The sequence below is a fragment of the Rhagoletis pomonella genome, unplaced genomic scaffold, assembly GCF_013731165.1.
Source record: "Rhagoletis pomonella isolate Grant_MI unplaced genomic scaffold, Rhpom_1.0 Rhpom_scaffold_00007, whole genome shotgun sequence".
NCBI classification, from domain to species: domain Eukaryota; kingdom Metazoa; phylum Arthropoda; class Insecta; order Diptera; family Tephritidae; genus Rhagoletis; species Rhagoletis pomonella.
In genome coordinates this window covers 1,976,920-1,996,212 of record NW_023458561.1, presented here as the reverse complement: position 1 = coordinate 1,996,212, position 19,293 = coordinate 1,976,920, and the positions used below count along the sequence as shown (strand labels likewise).

Genomic DNA, 19,293 nt, shown 5'->3' with positions numbered 1-19,293 from the left:
GTCGGCTGCACTGCTGCTCCAGCTCTCAAAAGGGGCAGCAGACATCGCCCTCATCCAGGAGCCTTGGGTGATAGGGCATAGAATTTGCGGGCTGAAGTCGGCAGAGCACACTTTGATAAGTGGAGCTACCATAGGTAAACCAAGGGCCTGCATTCTTGTAAGTACCAAACTAAAAATATTGTTTCTTCCTCAGTTCAGTGACGAAGACACCACCACCATCAGTCTGGAGGCGAACCGACGACAAATAAGGCTTGCCTCAATGTATCTGGCACATGACAGACCTGTTCCAACCTTACCGGTCGAACAGTTGGTCAAGCGCTGGGACGGGGCCCTGATTTTAGGAGGTGATGCGAATGCACACCATAGCACATGGGGAAGCGGAGACATCAATGAACGGGGTGAGTCACTCTTTGAATTCATACTAAAATCTAACTTAGTTATAAGCAATAGGGGTAGCGAGCCTACCTTCATAACGAAGAGCAGAAGAGAGGTCCTGGATGTTACCCTCGTCTCAGAAGATGCGGAGGTTATGATCAGGAACTGGAGGGTGCTTGATGAGCATTCCTTCTATGATCACCGCTTCATCCAATTCGACTTAGATGGGGTCCCGTCCAAGGTATCTCCCAGAAGAAATCTAAAGAAAGCCGATTGGCATAAGTACAGAAAAGAGCTTGATAAGCGGCTCTCAAGAACCACACTAGCAATTCCAGGGAACTCTAGGGACCTAGATAGGCTGGCAAATCGCTTTACTGCGGCGTGTGGCAAGGCTCTGGATCAGGCCTGCCCCATGGTAAAGCCGAGAGGCAAAAAGAAACCACCCTGGTGGAGTTAAGAGATTGACGAGGCCCGAAAAAATTGTCTCGCAAAATCCTCGGGAGGCGATATGCATTGGGAAATCTATAAGTTAAACTTGAAAGATTACAAGAAACTATTAAGGAAGAGCAAGAGATCCTAATGGATGAACTTCTGCAGTGGTATGGAATCCATATCAGAAGGTTCTAGGCTCAGGAAGGTTCTCTCTAGTTCACCTCGTATCGCCCCGGGATGCTTGCTAAGATCCGACGGAGCGTGGACGGAAACTGGGGAGGAATCCCTGGACCATCTTCTGAGCACACACTTTCCAGGCGCCACCGAGCAGCCACTGAACGAGCCAATGAGAGATAGCGGTCAACCGGTTACGGTAGACCTTATCACCAAAGAAAAACTAATGTGGGCAATAGGATCCTTCAAGCCTTACAAATCTGCGGGTCCAGATGGTTTTACACCGATTCAGCTGCAGCAATCTATGGAGCTAAGCTCAAAATGGCTGTATGCTATGTTTAAGGGAGTCCTCACTCTTAACTACATTCCGGAGACCTGGTAAAGGTCAAGGGTTGTCTGCATTCCTAAAGCGGGAAAAACATCCCATACTATCGCCAAAGATTTTAGACCTATTAGTCTATCATCTTTCCAGCTCAAGATAATGGAGCGACTGATTGAATCCTTTCTTAGGGAATCGGTTGCAGACAAAATTATGGCTTCGCAGCATGTCTATACGAAGGGGAAGTCCACCGAAACCGCGCTACAGGAAATCGTGTCGCATATTGAGAAATCCCTTGCGATAAAGGAATACACCTTGATAGCATTCTTAGACATTGAGGGTGCTTTCAACAACATCACACCTGAAGCAATCACATCAGCTCTAACGGGTCTGGGCATCGCGTCACAGCTAGTGTCGCTTATACGATAGCTGCTAGTAGGCAGGGTCGTGCGGGCGGAAATGGCGGGGGTGTCGCGGGACAGACACGTTTGCAGGGGAACCCCGCAGGGTAGCGTCCTCTCTCCCCTTTTATGGGTCATGGCGATAAATGAGTTATTGCAGACCCTGGAAGGGGAGGGAGGCGCGAAGGTCATTGCGTATGCTGACGACCTTGCGGTGGTTGTGAGTGGAAAATTTCCACAAACTCTGTGTGACATTATGCAGGACAGACTAAGGTTAATCGAAAGATGGACCAAGGAGAAAGGTCTGTGTGTTAATCCAGATAAAACGGACCTGGTGCTATTTACCAGGAAGTACAAGATCCCCTCACTTCAGCTCCCTGTCATAGGAAATAAGATTCTGAAGCTAGGGGAGACCGCAAAATAGCTAGGCGTAGTCCTGGACAAAAAGCTGAACTGGGCGCAAAATATACAAGAGCGTGTTAAAAAAGCGACGGTAGCCCTCTACAGCTGTAAGGGGGCGATTGGGCGTAGCGGGGGCTGTCCCCTAGCATCATGTACTGGCTATACACGGTAGTTGTTCGGCCGATTCTATTATATGGGGTCTTGGTATTGGCCAAGTCTCAACAGGAAATCTATAACTGAAGCACTCCAAAAGGTGCAAAGAACTGCGATGCTCTGCATCTGTGGAGGCTCTGTGCGTGCTGCTCGATATCTTGCCAATTAAAATTGTTGGAAAACAATCAGCGGGGTGTGCCGCCTTGAGGTTGAGGGAACTACCAGGCTGGAGGGACACTCAGGAAGGCCGCACCGCAATCTTAAAGAACGTAAATATACCGGACACGGATTACTGTGCACCAAGGTTGAACTTCACAAAGAGGTATAGGATTTCCATTCCAGAAAGAAAATTCTGGTCAGGAGGTGCTCCCGATGAAAGTGGATCACTCCACCTCTACACCGATGGCTCTAAGCTAGACGGAAAGCTAGGAGGGGGTCTTCTCAGCGCGGCTGGGGCTGGAAATATGTTTTCGCTTACCCAATCACTGCAGCGTCTTTCAAGCTGAGGTCGCTGCTATACAGGAAGCGGTTGAACACCTACGTATAAGAGAAGTCATTTATAACGATATCTTCATTTACTCCGACAGTCAGGCCGCACTCAAAGCGCTCGACTCCGTCACATGCAGTTCAAAAACCGTAGCAGACTGTCGCAGATTCTAAACGAGATGGCTGAGCAGTCTGCGCTTCACTTGGTATGGGTTCCGGGACACCGGAACATACCAGGCAATGAAAAGGCGGACGAACTTGCAAGAGAGGGCACATCCGCTCCACTTTCGCGGGCCTGGAAGAGGTTAGGCTGCCGCTCGCTAACTGAAAGCTCATTCTAAGGGATCTGTCTCTTAAACTAGCAAGGGACAGGTGGGATAGCCTCACCACTTGCCACAAGACGAAGCTTACATGGCCAAAATGGGACAAAAAGCGGTCGGTCATGCCGCATCTGTGGGGCTGATAACAGGCCATGTTGCTTTCGGAAGGCACGCGGAGAGGTTAGGGATCCCCCTACACGATTTCTGCAGAAGCTGCAGAAATGAAGAAGAGCCAGAAAGCTTGCGGCACCTGTTATGCCATTGCCCCGCACTTTGTAGAAGAAGACAAAAGTTTATGGGTTCAGGATTCTTTGAGGACCTAACCGACATAGCCGAAGTAGGCATACGGCAAGTTCTCGGTTTCGCGAAATCCACACGATGGTTTGAGTAGGAGGGTTCTAACGATCCGCGTGGTATCACAACGGGCCCACAACCAAAGGCCTATGTGGGCTATTGGGGTCACTGGCAGCCACTTCAACCTAACCTAACCTAACCTAAAAGTATACAACATGGAAGAGTAACACATGCGATGCGTAATCAGCCAAATCTGGCAGTGTGGCGGACATGCAACTTCATAGATGTTGTGTGTTTTTGGGGGCGTCTGCTGTACTTTGGAAATTTTTGGCGATCAAAATTAGCGATAGCAATTGTTTGAATCCGGCTGCAGATCGTTCATACATATACTCTACCGTTCTTCGTTGCCTGCAGCGCACTGAGGAGGAGTTTTCTCTCTCGCTTACTCAAACTCCGAGTTTCTGTCTGCCCTGGTTAGAACCCATATGGGACTAATGTAACTGTCATCACTGATGTTAATTTTACCGTTGCAGCCCAATCGGAAATTCTACTAGCCAGCTATTCTCATAGGTAGCATTTACGTCATCGGTGACAGTTAAATCTTGGTGGATTGTTATATCAGAAGCCCATAACAGGAGAAATTTTTTATTCAACATGGAAAATTTTTCATAGGTTGTTCTAAAGGGGCAGATGTGTCTGACAGCGAACTATTAATATTTGTATGCAATATGCGATGAAAAATATTTAAAATATAGGATACACGCCTCGCTTTTCAAACGCTATGACTTGGTTTTGCTATGAATTTTGACGTTTTTAATTTTAAAACACATTAAGGGGAATCACTGACTCCTGCAAACCCTTGCACGGTGCAGGGTTCGCACGTAAGAACCAGCTTTCCTATGGAGGGATATGCAATCACTCTATCCTATATGCATATATTCATAAGTATGTACATATCTATAATGAAATTACCTTTTACATTGAGATGGAAGCTCGATGTAGTCGTTCCCTGGTCGTTGACTGCAGTTAATGTGTATAACCCATCCTCCACAGGCTTAACACATTGGAAAACTAGTCTGTATTTATCGCCATCTAGGTCGGCAATTACTTCGCAGTTTTCATTGTTGCAGAGGTTTTCGTTTCCTCGAGTCCACGTAACTTTAGGTTTAGGATTTGCATAAATTATGGCATCAAAAGCTATGGTATCATCAGGAAGACAACTGCAATCTTTGAGACCAATAATTTCTGGCTTTGATAAAACATCAATCCAGCCACTGGTACTTATTTCACCATATTTATTTAGTATCTGCAGCTCATAATGTCCAGAATCCTTATGTTGACCTAAATAAATATAATAAAATCATGTTGAATTTATTGGAAACGGGTTGGGTACAAAATTATTATGGTTCAATATTCCGTATTTAAAATTCCGTATATATTCAAAATTTTGTATTCAAAACTCTGTAGGTATAGCAAAATTTTGTATTGAAAAATTCTGTATTGCAAAATTTCGTATGCAAAGATCTTAAAACCATAAAAAGTGCGCATGTGTTTTATTTATCCATATGGCTTTCCGATTTTTCCATAAAGATTTTCGTAAAGCATAATTTTGGAAATACACTTCCTTTCTTTGTCTATAGGTTTTCCGATTTTTCCAATACAGGATTCCGTAAAGCAAATATACATATCGTCGTTTAAAGTACAAAACCGCGTATGTGTAGAGGGAAAAACACTCATATTTAAAAATTGTTCTTTCATTTATAAAGCAGTCGCATTTCTGGCTAGAATGGCTGACTTCCACAACGTCAATTGCTTTGCATATGTACAAAGTATAAGGTTCCATAACGCCGAACTACAAAATATTGACAACGTGTACTTTTCCAAAACGCATCCGAAAAGTTATCGAAACGCATCGCAGGAGCAATCAGCGCATCAGAAACAAAGTTGATGCTTTGTTTGTTATTGGTTACCATTGGTGATTTAAAAATGGAAAATTCAGAAAAATTGTTCATTGCTACATGGAATATTTAAAATATGCAATATATATGGTTGCAATGTGGCGCAACTCTGCATATGCAAACAGTTTGAATACCGAAGTATAACAGTTTCCAAACATTGCATTGATACATTTTGGAAGTCAGCCTATATTTCAGGACGAATGGATAGGGCTTGAGCTAAGAGCTTCGGTGAACAAATATAATTTTTGGAAAAAAATTTGAGTTACGCGGTTTTGCAGAATAACGATACGCGGTTTTATACTTTAAACGACAATATATAGTTTATATTTATGTAATACTTTAAATTATAACTAATGTTTGAAAAAAAAATATACATATTTGGAGTCAAATCTCAGCCAAATATTCACCAAAATTTTGGTCAGTGCACGATGAGTCAACAAGTATCCATTTCCCAAAAACACATCATCATCGGCTAAAAGTTATCGTTGGGAAACGAGATTCAGGGGTGTAATAATCAATGATTCGAAAGAAGAGTTTGGTTTATGCAAAAGTTCAACCCACGACGATTCAAAATGGCCAAAAATACCCCAAAAGATAAAGCTGTAAAAGCATATAGAAAAATTAAAATAAGGAAAAAGTCTAGACATAAAACATATTTGTTTTCTAAAAAGAATTGCTAAACATTTATTTGTATATCAATATCTTTTTCCCATTTTTTTATTTAAGTACAGAATAAGATTTCAGTGTTAAATAAGATAATAGTAAAAAAATACCTTTAAAACAAGCTTTCTAAGTATGAACCAAACCAAACTCCGGACTACTTCATATCAGGGTTGTTGCGATTATTCGCATTCGCAACCGCGGGGCTTCCGCATTAATTTTAACATTCGCATTCGCTTTCGTATTCGCAATAATCCATGCGGAGCTTTTGCGAATGCGAATATTTTGCAAGTGGACCGATAAAACGTATACATATATGACAAAAAAAAAACTACATATTATAGCCAATATTTTTGCCTGTGGTCGTAGGAGTATTTGTGTAAAAAACTGGTCAAATGTCATATTTATCAACTTTGATAAAAATGTCTTTAAAATATTATTTCTTAAGCTATATAACCGAGCTATCAATGGGCAGCCATAAAAGTTCCCACTTCTACTTGACCTTTGACGTACGTCAAAGAGAACATAGTCCTTTTAATAGTATTTTTTTCTGTGCTTTAAATACCTGCTTTGGCTTCTTTCTTTATTATGATTTTTTGGACCAATCTTAAAAAAAAACTACTACATAGACATAAAAGAAGAAAGTCTGTAATTATTAACAAAATTTTCGTGATTTGCTTTTGATGTTATAGGCGGCATACACGGTGCGTCTGACTCGTGAGTCGGTTTGGATGTGTTTGTGAAAAAAAATATGTGTTGTTACACCAACATGACTCCCGCCGTGACTCTGAATGATTGAACAGTGTGTAGTCGAAGGCGAGTCAACACGTATACAAATGACTCGCGAGTCAGACGTACAGCGTATGCCACCTATTACATATATTCGTTTGAATAATTTCAAATGGGGCTCTTTGGGGAATTTATTTTTAGCAAAAATTTTAAAAACAGTAGTTTTTTTTACTTGGTGGATAATATTTTTTTCGTTGGGATATACACTGGACTCTTGGCTAAAAACTTTTGTGGTAAAACTGTCCCTTCTTTGCTATTTAAAGTCAATGAGTAAGCTCCTTCAATAGGGATTTCCAGTAGAAATGATAAACGTTAAGCTATAAAGAGAATCGATGCTCAAATAATTAAAAAGCTATAGGTCTGGCCTTTAATTAGATAATAATTACGTAACTATCTGTTATTCAAATGCTTATAAAAATGCTTTAAAAAAAATAACAATATTCTGATCCGATTCGGCTAGCAGCCACGACTTTGAAAACAGAATTTTGTTCAAAAATAATAATCTATTTTCCATATCCACCTATTTAGCCCGCTATAAGCACAAATTTTTCAAAGCAGTCGCAGAAAATACTATTAAAAATGAATTAAAAAAACTCAAATCGAAAAGTGCTGATAAAGTTACAGGTTTTCCAAATTCTGAAACAACATGACATACAGTGAGCACGCGATAATATGAACTAATTAGAACCAAGCCTGTTAATTTTTGAGAGATTGTTCATATTTACGAAAGGCTCAAGAATTAAAAAAACAAGTTTCATCAATTAAAAAAAAAAAATTGTTTTATTTAAAACTTTAAAAGAAACTTGTATTCGTTTTGTTTGTTACACAAATAAAACAAGTAAGAAAGTCTAAATTCGGGCGGAGCCGAACATTAAATACCCGGCGCAAGTATTAAATATATGTTTTTCACCTTTACGAAAGCTACCGCTACATGGTAAGCCGGGGTGTTCCAATTTTGAGTAAATTAGCGTCCTTAAATTTCGAAATATTGAAGTTTCAAGAATTTCTGAAGTTTACCGTTATATGAAAAGCGGCCGTAATCTTAGGCAGATTTCAATAATTTTCAATGTTTTTCTTCTATGTGACAAGCACAATAACCACACCAAATTTGGTACAAATAATAAATAATAGTTACAATAAAGCTCGTACATTTGCTACACATCTCAAAAAACAAATACCTATACCACAATAACCGAAGTTCCCCTGCATATGCGGCTTTTTTTATTTGTGTAACAAACAAAACGAATACACGTTTCTTTTAAAGTTTTAAATAATACACTTTTTTTTTTTAATTGATGAAACTAGTTTTTGTAATTCTTGAGCCTTTCGTAAATATGAACAATCTCGCAAAAATTAACAGGCTTGGTTTTAATTAGTTCATATTATCGCGATCTCACTGTATATGGTTAATATAATGTGGGATACTGTACCACATTACGATAACGCAGCTATTAGAATAAACGTGGTGTTCAAGTAATTAAAAATGTTCGTAATGTGGTATTGTAATACCTTAACCGACCCCTTGTCTACCACAATAACCGATTTTCAAAAATTCCAAACAAACTCATATAAAACATAAGCTTTCTATTAGCCGAGACTTGATAAACAAAATACAAAACTTACTTAGCAACATTAGGATTTTTTTTCTAAATCAAGTTTTTTTTAACAAATAACATGAAGTTAATCACTGTAAGCATTTCCGAGCGACACGTATGGACATTTTCAATGCAAATAACTAGGGGGTTCCCCAAATTACCAAGCGCTTGAAATTCGTTAGAAATTTTTCAAAACAATAATGCTCATATTTTGGAGCTTTTGCCTAAAGTTCATATTTTAGAGTAGTTCATATTTTGAGATGTTCATATGTTAGGATGTTAATATTATCGCGAGTTCACTGTACGTATCTGGTTTGGCTTGTAAGCGTTTAAACAACGATCTCACCATTATGCTAGATTCTAATTGTTTTTTAAAAAATACTTGACTTCCGCATTCGCATCCGCATCCGCGGATGTTAGCTGTTAGATATTCGCATCCGCGGATGTCTAAAATTCCACATCCGCAACATCCCTATTTCATATTGCATTGTCATCGGGTTATGAGCTAAGTTTAAAGCAATGCACATCGGGGTATTTGAACAATTTAGGCGGCCATAAACCAATTTGACAAAATTTTGAAGAAAACTTAAAAAAACAGTCACATTCGATAGAGAACATTCCAAATAACATTTTCCAGTCCCCCTCAATTTTCTAACTTACACAGCGAACGCTCACCGTTTACCGGAAAAAGAATATTATAACGCTGCTTATAAATAAATTTTGGCTCTCTAGAAAGATCGTGGCGATTTTAAGTTAATATTTTGATTTCTGCACTGTATTCTTAAAAAGTAGTGATGGATCCGCATACAGAAGGTAAAGGAAAGGTAATTTAAATGTAACGAAAATAGCGGTTTTCATCGAGTACTTTTTTTTATTTTCGTCGAATATTAAGGAATTTGTTGTATGCCCGGGAGAGATCGCGTTATTATTCTTTGTTCAGTTGAAACTCAGGAGCCAAACTGAGTATACCAAAATCTGCGCGCAATCTTAATAAGCATTACACTAAAAATTATCTCGTTGTATATTATAACGCTGAAGTAATTTTCTTGAAAGCGAACGAACTATGAAAATTTGCTTGTAAATTTTGTATACCGAAACTCAATGTCACGAATAGTAACGTTCTTTTTAATTCTTTCTCTATGAGACTTAAACTTTATTTACAAAGGAAATGTCGGCTTTAAAGATTAGGAAAACACTAGAAGGAAAACCCACGAGTGCGAAAAATTTTTTTCACATAGCAGTGAAATGAGACCGTAACAAGAATCATAAATTGCTTGATCTCTCTGCAAAATCGCAGCGTATAATGACAATAAAGTGCAAAGCAAGAAAAAAACATTAGATACTATGCAAGAGCCAGATATATAGTGAAATATGTGCAAACCGCTCTACCCAAGATTTTTTAAACGTTGAAAAGGAAAATTAAAAGCGGCTATGAGCGCTTTCCAAAAATTTGCTTGCACCACATTCTTTTTAGTTTTGTACCACGGATTAGCGGAATATTTTTCATTAGGGACCCATAAAAGGACACCTAAATATAACTCTGAACTAATTTTCGGCTAAATGGCTAAAAAAAATAAAAACTCAATTTGGCACAATAAAGTCCCAAAATAACATTTTTGAAAAAGCCCTCCGCACTATGCCTGAAAACTTAAACAGGCCAATCGTTAAGGACATGAGTATTTTCTATAAAAATGTTTCTTGGAAATTTCGACAATATATATGTGAGTGGGAAAACAGTATTTGTTGCATCCGAAAGTGTAGCACTTTCTTTTTACTCCATCAGTTCGTATTTCATTCCGCATACGTTATATAGTAACACTACTTTAGATCTATTTTAACACTAAAAACAAAGTTTTTAGATGAATTTGAGGCCACCGAACCAGAATATGGACCCACTTAATTAAAAAAAAACATAGTTTTCGAGATATAAGCAAAAGTCATGTTTTCCATGTATTTCGGAATAAGCATTTGTTTTCCGTTACATTGGTTTTATATAAGAGATGATTAAAGAAGTAGGTTTGGGTATACAATCGTTTAAATTTAGATAAATGTCAATTTAGATAAATCTACGATATTTTAGTAAATATTGTATCCACCTTTTTGAAAATTGGCATGGGAAGTAAAATTTTGGAACAAAATAATATTACTATAAAATTTTTGGAAAATGGGAGTGGCCCCGCCCACTTATGATGAAATGCTGTATCTCAGTACTCCACAAATTCATACCAAACTTGCTTAGGCTATATCTAACATATCTGCTAAAAATCCTTGAAATCGGGCGAAAACTACGCCCACTACCCATATAACGTTAATTTACAGAAACACTGCGATAAATCAGTAACAACTGAAGCTAATGCATTCAAAACCGATTCTTGGAATAACCTCTTAGCATTAAATTATATTATTATATTTTTTTGGATAACGGGCGTAGCGCCGCCCACTTATGACCACAAATACACATCTCAGAAACCGATTTATCAGTTTTTACCAAACTCGGTGCACTTAATACCCTTGGTATGGAAAAACAATACGTTGAAAATACGAAAACTCCGATATTTCAGTAAATGAGGACGCTATGCAATTTACTCCAAGTTAAACTTACAATATTCTCTTTACAATAAATAAGACTGTTATATTACTGTTATTATTATAAAAATATAGTTTTATTACATTTTCTTACCTATACTGTGATACATATTTGAATTATCTAATTCCCTAAATTAAAGTTAAATTTGATTTTTTAAAACGGTGGAAACTCTGGGATTTTGCTTAGAGATAAAGCCTTTTCAAACACATTTCCATTGATGCCCATATTTCAGCAATTCATTTAACTAATTGAATTTTAACAGATGGCAACTCTGTTAATGATTTAACTTGGGGTTTACTCCGACAATACTGTCATGACCATGGAGATATACGTATTAGTTGTCAAAATTGTTCCAATGGAAAAGTATGCATGTATTAGTGAAAAAGTGTACATGTATTGCTATTGTCATGACCAGGGTTGCCACTTTGGTAAATTGTTACCAAAATTGGTAGAAAAAATTTGGGTTGGTAAAAAGGTAAATTTTTTCTCATTTAGGTAGATTTTTGATGAACTTTCCGTTCCCGATTTATTGTTCGTAGTTATCTTTAAATATATTATAAATTTGTTTGCATACTTTTTATATAATTACATACGTATAAATGTATATCTATATAAGGCGAACATATCGCGCTCCATTCAAAACTAATTTTACTGTAATCCCGAGGAACTTTTGATTGCCTAAATATTTTATATGATTATTTAAATATATAGAAAAAATTTACAGGTATGTAATTACGCACCATGATTGTTCGCAACAAGAATTAAATCAACGCCATTTTTTATCAATGGAAAAAAATAAAAAAAATCAATGAGAATTTTAAGCAGCACATTTTTGGCTATACTCAAATAGTATTTGCTTTAAAACTCCATACCTCAAATTGTTCTAAAAATTCTGAGTAAAAAATTCGAAATTTAGACCAAAATTTTTGGAATTTTTCTATATGTTGTATATAGTTTGAATCCTCGATTTTTATGGATTTAGTTAAAGCAGCAAACAATTTTTACTCGAAAAATATTGCGAATATTAAAAAAAATCACTTTTTTGAGTCACTGTATTTGTCTATAACAACTCGAGTTGAAGTTTTTCAAATAATAAAGTTTCATTGTTGCCTCTAGTTTCATCACTTCCGCTTTTGGTTGAAGGAAACTGAGAATATGCCAATAATACGACCCAAATACCGTATAATTAGTTAAATAAAACGTTCTTAAGAACAATTTTAATTCTTATTGAAATGACTAAAAATAAAAACTATAGTTTTAATTAAAATAAATAAAAAAATAATAAAACTATAGTTTTTATTAAAATAATTATAAAACAGTTATTGGTAGATATTTCCCACATTTGGTAGATTTTTTTCAAGTCGATGGTAAATATTTTTTTTCGTCAGTGGCAACCCTGTTCAGAAGCTTATTCGACACACCATATTCGACACTATCGAAACTATCGAAAAGCTGATTTGTTACTTAAAATTCGCAATCAATTACAATGTTACAAACGGTATTCACTGTGATCTTCCTACTCTAGGGCAAATACAAGGACCTATACTGTCCCAATTTCCAGGAGTAAAATTTGTTCACACCGAACTGTTTGTAATCGATTTAATAAACAAAGATGATCAACTCGAAACAGTCTAAAGTGCTAAAAAATACAATTGCAAATTGTAAAATTTGCTTGGAAAATAAATATCAACGTAAACCATATAATCCTGGCATTGGCGAAACACCTATTCCAAACTTCCCAGGGGAAATTCTCCATATCGATATTTTTAATACCAGCAAACAACATTTTTTAACATGCGTGGATAAATTTTCGAAATTCGCTATTGTAAAGCCAATCGCATCAAGATCCACCGTAGATATTAAAGATGCTCTTCTGGAGGTTCTATTAAAGTTTAGTAACACAAAAACTATTGTTTCAGACAACGAAAAAGCTTTTAATTCTAATTTAATAAAAACGTTGTTGAGAGATAACTATTCAATTGAACATATCTTTATACCCACACTTCATAGTGAAAGCAACGGTCAAGTCGAAAGATTTCATTCGACGTTGCTTGAAATAGCTCGTTGTATTAAGGAACAGCAACAAATATGTGAAACAATCGACCTGGTTTTACTAGCTACACATAAATACAATCATAGTATTCACTCTGTCATAAACGCTAAGCCCATTGAGGTGTTTTACAATAACCCACCCGAAAAATTCAATGGTATTAGGAAATCGTTATTGCAAGCTCAAGAAAAAATATAAAAAGACTTAATACTGGTAGAACAACTAAAATGTACGAAGCTGGAGAAAAGGTATTTTTAAAAAGAAATAAACGATTAGGCAACAAGTTTGATAAAGTTTTTGTCGAAAAAATTGTTGAAAGAGACCTTGGCACAGCAGCGATAATCGAAGGGAAGAAATTCCATAAAAGTAACCTACGATAGTTTCTCATTTGTATTTCCGAAGAATTTCGTATTTTTTTCTCTTTTCTAAGCACGCCTGACTTTAAAAAATGAAAAAATATGCAATGAATTAAGACACAAGGTTTTTTAGATTTTGAATTATTACCTTTTGTTTAAAATAATATTGTAAACTAGTTATAAGATACTACAAACTGTAAGAAACATATTTGTCAACTAAGAAAACTATCATCGTTTCGCGAGAAGCAAAACTAGTTGCATACTGAGACGAGGACGTTTCAAATTTAATAGGGGGAATAGTTAAGGTAACAGTGAAGTGAGCCGAAATATGTCGCCCAACATTGCCTGTCGAAGCATAAGTATTGAGGTCCACCCATTATTGAGTTGTTCTCAAGTTCGCACTCAAATTCTTTAATAATGCTCATACGATTAAAATAGGGGTATTCTCCAAATCTTGCAAAGCCATTGCACGTAGCACGGATTGCATGGATTGCATAACTTGCAAACACACAACAACAAAATACATGGGAAACGACATTTCCTTACGCTGCAAAATATGCAACGTCGAAACCCATGTATATATTTTGCAAAATAGCATAGCAAGATATATGCGACCCTGTGCTAGTTGTTTTGTTGTTGGAATTGCTACATATTTCTCTCATTCCTCTCATCTCGCTCACTTCATTTTTTTCTGCTGTCTCTTGTTATTGTATTTGATACATAATTTCGCTGCTTGCTACCCATGCATTCTACCACTTTGCAATGGGGTGCTCTCGTACTCTTCGAAATTTGGGATAGTATTTTTGCATTTCGTGCAATACGTGCATCGTGCAATACTTCGAGAATACCCCTAATGTGTTAAAGAACACAATATCAAATGATAACACACGCTTAGCAACGGCAACACATGCTCAATGACAGGGCTTGGCTTGGCTGTCTGAACGCTGGGCAACAACGCATTACACCACTTCGAAACTAGTTATTGCACCGCCAAAACTACCGTACCAAAGCAGCACCAAACCTGACATACCTTAGCATCTGCTTAGCAACAATATTAGAAGATGACACACGCTTAGTGATAGCGCTTGGCTTGGCGGTCTGAACGCATGGCAACAACGCACGACACCCACTTCACAACATGTTACTGCATTGCCAAAACTCCCGGTACACTAAAGCAACAACAACCGGACATACCTTAGCATATGCTTAGCAACGACACTGGAGGATGACCGCTAGGAAGCCGCTGCTCATCCCAACGTACCGGTTAATGCTGACAGCGGTTTGATAAAGCGACATCGCTTGATAGTCGGGGATTAAGTCATTTGCACCAGAGCGAGTAACATCGCAGTGTCTTGTGAATATATTAAATAAAATCGTTATAAAGAACATCCTTTTTCTTTTAACTTACACATATCATTTTGTTTTATTTGGTGGGTGTTAGTGAGACCTTCGCTGGACTCTGGAGCGGCTGAGCGTACCTCAGCCTTCGACAAAACCCACCTTATACAGCGTAATTTGATAAAACGTTGTAAATAAAAAATAACTTTTTTGAAACAGACTAGAAATTGCATGAAACCACTGCTGAAAGTCTAAATTTATGCTTTTTATTAAAAATCGTGCCAAAATTAAAACAAAGTAGTAAGAACCATATTTCAACGCTTCCTTGTGTTTTTTGCATTTTTAAAAAATGTTTAAATAAACAATTTGACATTATTCTTTGAAGGCTCCATAAGAGAAACAGTTCCCCGATTGAAAAATCTTAGGCGATGATCATGTACTACGAAAATTTTTTTCTCATTTAAAACACATTGGAAACTTTCAGCGACTTTGAAGTATTTTTTGATTAAAAACAGAGTTTTTCGATTTAGATTCTAGAACAATCCTAGGGGTGAGAGCATAAAAATTCCGGTTTTACTTTTTATTAGGCCACCCTAACCCCGTAGAAAACAGGAGCACGTAATAATGTCTTATTAGCAACTTATAAGTAACCCGGCGGTCTTTATGACTTCCCTGCCGAATCTCCCTTACTTTAACAAAGGCCTTATGGAAGAAGGAATTTAGAATGTACATTTGGTATCAGATGTATATATGTACTTCTAAGCCGCGTTACCAAGAAAGTCAGAATGTAGTGCAGTTGCTCGGAGTAGGAAGGCTTTCGGAAATAACTTTGGCGGCACGTTATTTTGTAACTGATAACATAAGGCGTAATTAGGGTTGCCAGACGTACTGCTTTTGGGGGTAAACGTACTTCTTTTTGTTGTAATGTACTCCCTTGTACTCCCAAAAAAAAAATATCTGGAAATGTTCTCCTTTCTTAGTTTTGTACTTCTTTTGTACTCCTTTTTCCAGCTATTAATATTTTATCATATACAGGACGTAAAATAATAACTGTTGCACAGGTTTTATTGAAAAATAAAAGGGAACTTTATATATTTTGCACAAAAGAAGTTTATTGTTAATTATCCACAGATTTGACTTAAATTTTATCAATAAGTTTTTAAATTTTAACCTTCATTTGCGTTTACTATCTTTAAACACTTTGGGAGAAAAGCTCAAGCGGCACGCAAGTCTTCGTCGGTTACTTTATTACATATCGTCACTAGACACGAATAAAGGCGCGAGCTCAAAAAATGACGGCGAAAAAAGACGCATAAAAAAACTTCAGCGTCAAAGACTCTTAACTAATGTGACCAACCGTACTTCTTTTGGAAGTACAGTACTTCTTTTTTCGCTCTTGTACTTCGTACTTCGAAGTACATTCAAATGTACTTCTTTGCGATGTTTTGTACTTCAGGAGGGAGATTCTGTAACCAGTTGCGACAATTTTCGGATCGCTATCGCACTTTTTGACGCATGATATAAATGATTTGCGTCAAAAAGTGCGATAGCGATTCTAACATTGTCGCTAACTGGTTACATAATCTCCCCCAGGTCCTGTACTTCTCCGATCTTCTAGACGATCGTCACATGGCCTGGGTGTTAATTTCGTTCAAACTATTAAAGTCGCCGAGGACCAATGGCATCATACCTTCGCAGCTTCAAAGGGCTCTGAAGGTGTTGTGCAATTGGTTGGGTCCTATTTATGCGAACTGTGTGAGGACCGGGTTCATCCCCAAGGCTTGAAGGTTGGTCAATGTTGCGTTCATCCCGAAGGCTGGAAAAGGCTCTCATATTTCTCCCAGGGATTTTAGGCCTATCGGTCTCTTCGTTTTTCTAAAAACGCTAAAGAGACTGATAGATCCGTACATAAGATACGCGATTCCTCGAGACTGTCTTCCCGGAAAACCGGGTCCTTTTGTGTCATAAAAAAGGGAAAGAAGACGTTTCTCTGCTGCAGCAAATATTTTTATAGGGCACTTTAAAACACCTAGTGATGGGGGTTCTGACTGGTCATTGTGCAATTGATATTTATGCGGTGAGACTATGAATTTCAACTGATCGTTTTGTATCAGCTGTCAAGAGGAATATGAAGTGGAATAATCTCCACACTTTCTTTTAGACTGTCCAACCTTCGCGAGGCTAAGATGAATGCGTTTTGGCTCGCACTTCTGGACAAATATTGGGCTCCCAGAGATCGAAATTAGCCGCAATCGAAATTTCGTAATCGGCTCGCGGCGTCAACCTAACCCAACCTAAGCCGTACTTCTTTGAGCTATGAAACAGTTGGTCACATTACTCTTAACATACTTCGCCGAAGTTTTTCATAAGCATCTTTTTTCGTAAAATTTTTTACGCGCCTTTATTCGCGTGTAGTGACAATATCTTCTGTAACCATAGGCTAATTTCCTCCATTTGGCTCCTTTGTACACCGGCTTTTGTCCAACATAAGGCCTCATACTCAGCAATCGAAAGGACTCGGAACTGGTGATTAGGAAGCCATTCACTCGACCAATCCTATACATATAGTTTTTTTTTTTTATACCAAATCTAAGAAAAAATACACCCGAAAAAAGCATGTACTTATCTCCCAAAGCTGGCAAATGGAAATGAGGATTAAAGTTTTAAAACTAATTAATAAAATTAAAGTAAACTATTTATAAAGTTAGCAAAAATACTTTTTTTCGCAAAATCTTTAAAGGACTCTTTTATTTCTCAAAAAACCTTTGCGACAGTTATTATTTTACGCCCTGTACTTGGCCATTCATATTGTGGCAAACACTACTTAGTAAGTAAAGTTAAGTGTGATAGTGAAAAGGTGTAAGCATGGTCGTAGGCAGGTAGGTGCAGGGCGCTCGGGTATAAAAATCAGAAAAATTTTAAATAGCCTGGAATTCTTTTGTAGAATTTAGTTATTTATTTTTAACATTTATTGTTGCTTTGAAACAGATTTCTATGATATCCGTGTTTGTTTGTACCTAAATAATGGTAATTTGTAACAATAAATTGCACAAAAAAATTAAAACAAAAATTGTACTCCTTTTTTAAGTTCTGTACTGATTTTTTTCTATCGAAAATAGAAATGCACTCCTTTCTCACAGTGGGAAAATATGTATGTGTGTATATTTGTATATACCCATAGGATACTTTGTCAAGGCTTTCCTTTCATAAGGTATTAGAGAACAGCTGATAAGCAAGTGTATTGCCCATTTCAACATCACTACACACAGATTGCTTCCAGTATTCCTTCTCGAGAAGTGAGGAGGCAACGTGTTATGCAAATAAACTGGCATGAGTACACAACTTTGAAAATAAGTTTGCTTGAACGATTGTTACAAATTTGATTCAAAGAAACATTTGAGAACACATTTGCATCCCAGAAGCTATTTTGTGAAGGCCTTCCCTTCATAAGATATTACTGAACAGCTTCTAACCAAGTGAAATGGGATCTTGCGGCTGTAGCTGAGTGCGCAGAGATGTTTGCTATTTTTTAGCTTTAAGGAAGGCAAGGACTGGACAGCCCGTTAGATCAGACGTTCCCGAACTATTTTCACCGCGGCACCCTTGTTGTGCTACGCTTCAAATATCTACGAAAACAAGAAAAAACAATGGCAACTTTATACTCCTTTAGCTTTCTTTTGAGGACTGAAATTGTTTTGATGATTTCATTATTTCCTTTAAGTTTATTGGGAGCTTTGACAATTTTACCCTGAAATCATTTGACGCTGAAAGCTTGCTGGTGTATTTGTTTTTTACGTAAGCATTTATCCAAAATGCGGTGTCACCGTTGAAACACAATACCGGCAAACGACGCATTTTCGCCTAGTAGACGACACCAGCTTTCGCTCAGTAAAACACAACTACGGCGACAACAAATTCAGCTGCTTATGACAAGGTACAATTAAAATGTTTACAAACTAAAAGATTATTAATTCTGAACAAAAACTAATACAGTATTTTTCAATTTCGATTCTAAAACCAGAAAATATTTAGCATATGGCCACAATGGATCGTATTTTTTCGCTGCCGCCAGCGACGACAAAAAAAATCTTATATATGATTTCTCTAAGGTGTTTTTTTGTTAGTCTCCCTTTTTCTACTTCTCTATGTAAGCAATTCCACTAATGAGGTGTCATTTGAAAAGTCAGAGGTCCCCTTAGTGGTTATTAGGTAATATTAATGGCCATAACACCTCTGAAGTCACGAAATTTGTAATTTTATTTTTGTTTTTAATTGACCATAGTTAAGCCACACTAAAGGTATTTTGTACTGAAGCGCTATTGTGACTGCAGCATCGCATGCACCGTATACGACAGTGGTGGGCGCACACATCTTATATATTATTTCTCTAAGGTGTTTTTTTGTTAGTCTCCCTTTTCCTACTTTTCTATGTAAGCAATACCACTAATGAGGTGTAATTTGAAAAGTCAGAGGTCCCCTGAATTTTTAATTTTATTTTTGTTTTTAATTTACCATAGTTAAGCCACACTATTGTTACTGCAGCATCGCATACACGGTATACGACAGTGGTGGGCGCACACATCTTATATATTATTTCTCTAAGG

The 19,293-nt window shown here is 37.2% G+C and overlaps 1 protein-coding gene across 1 annotated transcript in view; it reads right to left on the bottom strand.

Moving 5' to 3' along the window:
* LOC118743562 (obscurin) overlaps positions 1-19,293 on the bottom strand; it is a 434,461-nt gene that overhangs the window by 94,119 nt on the left and 321,049 nt on the right. The window contains exon 22 of the mRNA XM_036476326.1: positions 4,329-4,697. Coding sequence (XP_036332219.1) covers positions 4,329-4,697 — 369 coding nt within the window. The remainder of the gene's footprint in view (positions 1-4,328; positions 4,698-19,293) is intronic.